Raw genomic sequence first — 6,000 nt, forward strand, 5'->3', positions numbered from 1 at the left:
AAGGAGCATTTGGACAGAGAGGAGCAGAAGGACAGAGAGAGGTGGGAGTAGCAGATGGACAGAGAGAGAAGCAGGAGGACATAGAGAGTATGGCATGTTGGCGGTGTATACAGAGAGGCGGGAGAAGGAGATGCTCAGACGGGTGTGGAGGAGATGAGTAGAGAGGGGAAAGACTGACTAATAGAAACGAAATAAATTTACACAAGAGCAACGCCGGGTACTCAGTAACAAGATAAAAACATTTTTGATGACATGGAAACGTTGATGACTACCATCAGTAAGAAATTAGCGCGGCAGGTGGCTACACACTCACACTTGTCGGAGGAGATGAGGAGGCGTCCACTGATCTCGTCATAGCGCGCCTCGAGGTCAGCCGCTGCTGTTGACACCAGCGTCCCAATCACCAGAACCACCACCAGCGACAATGGCGTCGCCCACGTAGCTGCAACACAGACGTGCTGGAAATGCTGATTTTCATATAGTCTTGTTTAGTGTAAGTGCTTATCAGTTACGTACCACAGCATACTCTTAATACAGAAATACTAATCAAAATATTTGAATACGTAAAGATGGGGTTTATAACTATAATAACTTTTTAATTTCTACTACGCTACTCACAATAGAATCTACGTTTATTTACTGTACCTTTAGACCTATTGCCTATATTTATATAATAGATCGCGTTTACAACACTATTGATGTGTTATACTTGGTAACCATTTACGTCAGAATTACAAGCTTATTCCAAAAAACTGCTCTCGCTACACATAAGCAGGTTTCCTACGAATGTGACGATGATTTTCGAACTGCTGTGTTCAGAAGTAATAAATCCGCCATGCTATACGATAAGGCTAGAGCAGTAAAGATTTCTCCAAAAGAAACAAAATTAAAACAAAATTGATTACCTTCTTCTATGGCTTACTGAGAAAATGCAATGCGGTAAGGCTTAGAATATCCACGTCCAATTCAACAGAAATTCCACCACAACATCACATTCCTAATTTCATTAATTTGCTGCTGGTGTCATGCAATAGAAGTTCACTGTGTCACTCATCAGCATCGTACAATAATTAGAGAGTGGAAGTCTTCTATCGACTTATCGTCTTTCCACTGATCTGCTGCTTGCTCCAGTCGTGATCTAAGCATTTTACTCTGCATTCGTAATAATGGATTATTGAAACAGCCGTCGTGTGCAGCTGATAGAAACGTTCAGGGTTAAAATATGCATCTATAATTACTCAACGTATCTCTTACTACGGTGATTGTACAGTGCGTAAGAGGAATGATTCGTGTCGATAGTTCACGCGGCTACGCAACAGCGTTGCAGAATGCAGATTAAGGCACCACGCGCTACAGTTACACTGAAAAGCGTCACTCACGTCGCTGACAGAATCTGGTTTCGAACAGTTTTCTGTTGCACCGTTCGAGAAGATGTACACTGAGGTAACGAAATTCATTCGACAGCTATATGCAAGTATAAAAGTGTCAGTAGTATTGAGTACCAAGGTATATAAGGGTGGTGCATTGAGACTCAGCTGTCATTTGTACTCAGGTGATTCATGTGAAAAGGTTTCCGACTTGTTTATGATCGCACGAAGGGAATTAATGGACTTTGAACGCGGAATGGTAGTTGTAGCTACACGCATGGGACATTCCATCTCAGAAATCGTTAGGGAATGCAATATTCCGAAATCCACAGCACCAAGAGAGTACCGACAATACCAAAATTCAGGCATTACGTCTCACTACGGACAACGTAAGGTCGACTGCCTTCACTTAAAGCTCGAGAGCAGCAGCGTTCGTGTAGAGTTGTCAGTGCTAGCAAACAAGCAACATTGTGTAGAATAACTGCAGAAATCAATGTGGTGTGTACGATGAATGTATCCGTTAGGACAATGTTGCGAAATTTGGCGTTAATGGGCTATAGCAGCAGGCACCGGATGAGAGTGCTTTTGTTAACAGCACGACATCGCCTGCAGCGCTTCTCCTGGGTTCGTGACCATATCGTTTGGACCCCAGACTACTGGAAAACCGTGACCAGGTCTTCTGAGTCAGCTGGTGAGAGCTGGTGGTAGGATTCGGAAGTGCCGCAGACCGCATGGACCCATGCACTTAGGTTGTCAACAAAGAACTCTGCAAGCTGGCAGTGGCAATGGCTTCATAACCTGTGGGCTCTCTTTACATGGCCTTCGATTACTTGGAGACCATTTTCAGCCATTCGTGGACGTCATGTTTCCAAACAACGATGGAATTTTTAAGGATGACAATGAGTCATGTCACTGAACAACAGCTGTTCGTGACTCGTTTGAAGAACATTCAGGAAAAATTCGATCGATTTCAAGAAAATGAAACACCTACATCCGTCTATTATGATGTCAATTATTGTATAACTACCAGTTTCGGCGCTTCAGTGCACCATCTTCATGCCTTAGTCTCTCCATCCTCCAACTGTGAGCTCTGTGAGTCGTCATTTGATGGGTGGAGAGACAATATCACAGTCAGTCTGCGTAAACCAGTCATGTTGGTCACTGATGCATCGTATACATGGATCGTGATAATCCCTTCAGCATCAACTAAGGACTGAAGATGGTGCACTGAAGCGCTGAAATTGGTATCTACACAGTAAATGACGCCATAAGGACAGCTGTAGGTGTTTCATTTTCTTACAGTAGTGAACGGCCGTAGTCTCCCGGACCTCCAGTCACGAGGATGGACACAAAATAATTCGAGCGAATGGTTTGGTCACACGGATCGTCGGCATGAATCTCATCGAACATTTATTGGACATAATCGACAGGTTAGTTCGTCCACAAAATCCTGCGCCGGCAACACTTTTGCAATTGTGGGCGGCTTAGGAGCAGCATGGATCAATATTCCTAAAGGGTACTTCCAACGGCTTGTTGATTCCATGCCACGTCGAGTTGCTGTGTAGCGTGGGGCAAAAGGATGTCCGACACGGTATTAGGAGGTATCCCATGACTTTTGTCGCCTCATTGTATAATTAAATTATTGTCATAGTCTTTGACAATGCCGTTGCTTTTGGCTGCATCTCTGGTGACGCTTACAGTGGAGTTCACAATTTTCTTCCAGGTCTCACTAGTCGTTTGACAGAGCTTTCACAAAGAAATTCTCAACTTCGGAGACGGTGAATTTATCGTTGTTAGCAGTAAGGTAATTTTTTATTTGTAGCTATACACATTCAGTAGCAGTATCAATGTGACTGAGACGATGGTCTAGCGTATGGGAAGGTCGGGGATTCAGATCCTTGCACGACGAGCCCAGTTTAGGTTTTCCGCTATTTCCCTGCGTCACTTCAGGAAACTTGGGGGGGGGGGGGGGCAGGGGCTGGGGGCTGGTTCTTCCATGAGAGACGCGGTACACTGTCTTTGCCCTTCCTCAATTAGTGCTTCGTCTACAAAGAGGACGGAAAGCGTCAGTGAATTATTAAACTCAATTTTTTTCTTTCATTCTCTCTTTCTCCCTTCCCACTTTTCTTTAGCGATGAAGCGCATTCTATGCCAGCTATCGAAGAGAAACTGATCTACAAAACAATAAAGCATTCGTCACAGTGAAGGAAAGTGTAAATAGTGGATACAGGGAATAAACAACTCCGAAGGATAAAACAGAAAGAAATTATTTCTGCGAGGAATTTCTAAAGCCACTACACCACTGATGCATCTGCAACAAAATCTTGCACTGTCTGCAGAAATTTGACTGTTTCGTTTACATTAATTCGAACCACTGGTGTTCTCCAGCCAGAATATTTTATGAAGTAAGCGAACGTAAAAAAAGGGGGCTGTGCAGCAGATTTGATGCTCGCTCAGTTCGACATTCCCATCATTAAGGGGAGGTTTATTATCTTTTGGGTAAAAAAATCGATTTTTTTAAATTGCATTTTTGGATCCACAAAAGTGTTTAGAATCCACCCCTGAAACGGATTTTTCCGAATACGGAACCGAAATGTTTGTTATTCGCGGTTGAACAAAAAAATGCAATTGCCTGAAATCGGCCTTGTTCACGCACCAGGTTTTTTCTTGCAGAGGACGAGTTATTGTACCGGTGTTTGGGAGGAAACACACAAAATATAAATGAAAGTTTGAACGCCTGTGTTTGAAAGTTAGCCCCCAAGCATTTGCGTTCTGATGCGAAGACTGTGGAGATTGAGACTTTGCTGGCAGTGAGCAGCTTCAACGAAGGGTATTCAGCTATTATGAAGAACTTTACAACGATGGACGTCACCTTAGGACTCTATTCGACGCAGTTCCGCCAAGCATTCCGACGACCACCGGATTCAAACGGCCGAAAACCGCTTGTCACCGGACGTACGAGCGGCACTGGAGAAGCGCATAATGACCCAGATCGAGCAGAACGCCGTCTATGCGGAAGAGGAAGGACTAGTTTATGGACCCGGAATAGCAGATTGCACGTACGTTTCATAATATTGCACTTATATGTCAAAACTTCAAACACGTTTTTCTGGAATTGACTTTTTTTTTATAGTGCGGTATGGTAACTACAAATCTGATGAACCGATTGACATGATTCTTTGTTTCCGACGAAGCTAACTAAATTTTCTAGCAGTTGTACCACTTTTATTCCGATCCATAAACTATAAATATTTTTACTTGGCCGACGAAGTCGAAAAATCGATGAAAATACCGTTTTTTTTTCAAATGGCCGCCGTTTTGTTGCCTATGGTCCAAATAACGTAGGCGAGGTGCAACTCCTAACGAATCTTATAGACGTCCCTAACGTCAGCTCAATTTTGATTTCAGACGAGCCGGCTGACCTGAGGCATACCGCGCGTGGAGGTCTACATCGAAATTTTGTTTCGTTCCGACGGCACTTCCGCCTTTGCTCTTCTACCTTTCCGGTCGAAAAAATTCCAGTTAGTAGAGGAAATATCAATAAACATTTTGACCAAATTTGACATTGATATCTATAACACATCCCGAGAAATAAATTCTCAAAGAACATGCTTTTTTCGGGCCAAAGATAGTAAACCTCCCCTTAAGATCGAGTATCCTAATCGAATACCAACATACAAATACACACATCTTTTACAATTTGTTCACTTGCTCTTCTCACCTGTCCACATTGCAGCGCAGTGACGGAATCGTGCACACTGTTACCGCACTGTCCACTGTCAGACGGTACGCTGTGCGTTTATACCCTTAGGACTTATCAGCCTCAGTGTAACGACTCATATCAGGTCGTTGAACGACAGATTACATCAAAACGTTGAGCCACTTGATTGAAACTCTGCTTGATGTTGGAGAAATTATAAAAACACTTATCTTAACCACACGGTTTCCGACATAATACACATTCACCTTGACTCACCTTGTACAGCAAATTACTTGAAAAGTCTTCAAGAAGCCTCGTAGGCCTACCATTCCGTTATAAAATACATCCGATCGGGTGATGTGTAAAAGAGATTAAGGAACTTGACTTTATGTGTCGTGTATCTTCATAAATCCTTCAAAATAATAGCTTTCGAAATAGCACGTTGCCTTTAGGTAGTCTTCTGATAGTAGCCATGAAGTGGTTTGAAACTCAGGAAATTTTCAAAAAATAATTTCCCTATTTATAGTATTTAGGTATTATTGATAGTGATCACTAACGCAAGCTTGCGTGTATAGTTTGCAGCGGTAAAGTCACGCGATAACATTACAAATAATATTTGTGTATTTTATTGTATTTCTTTCCAGAGGCGTTGCGCTTCAGCCCGCTGGCTGCAATTTATTGATTTTTACGTTATGGCATTTGTAATTGTATTTTGTTTATATTGTAACGACACTGCTCGTTCAAGACGTTGCCACTAGTTTAGCTTGTTTGTTGTAATATTTTATGTTACATGCCTGTTACATAATAAATGAGTGTACTGAAAATTGTATGTACTTTTAAGAGAGAACTGTTACTCTGGATCAGACCATGATAATTAGGTCGAAAGCGCGCTTAGTAGCACAACAGATCACTAGTTGTAACAATACAGAAATG

General features: G+C 42.4%; 1 protein-coding gene across 1 annotated transcript in view; it reads right to left on the minus strand.

Annotated features, from left to right (window-relative positions):
* Positions 1-5,098, minus strand: part of LOC124805473 (myogenesis-regulating glycosidase-like) — a 63,495-nt gene extending 58,397 nt beyond the window's left edge. Inside the window, exons 1-2 of the mRNA XM_047266036.1 lie at positions 5,089-5,098; positions 314-442 (exon numbers count right to left, since the gene is read on the minus strand). Of these exons, the coding sequence (XP_047121992.1) occupies positions 314-442; positions 5,089-5,098 (139 nt within the window). The remainder of the gene's footprint in view (positions 1-313; positions 443-5,088) is intronic.
* Between the last annotated feature and the right edge of the window lie 902 nt (positions 5,099-6,000).

The sequence above is a fragment of the Schistocerca piceifrons genome, chromosome 7 (assembly GCF_021461385.2).
Source record: "Schistocerca piceifrons isolate TAMUIC-IGC-003096 chromosome 7, iqSchPice1.1, whole genome shotgun sequence".
Classification (NCBI taxonomy): Eukaryota; Metazoa; Arthropoda; class Insecta; order Orthoptera; family Acrididae; genus Schistocerca; species Schistocerca piceifrons.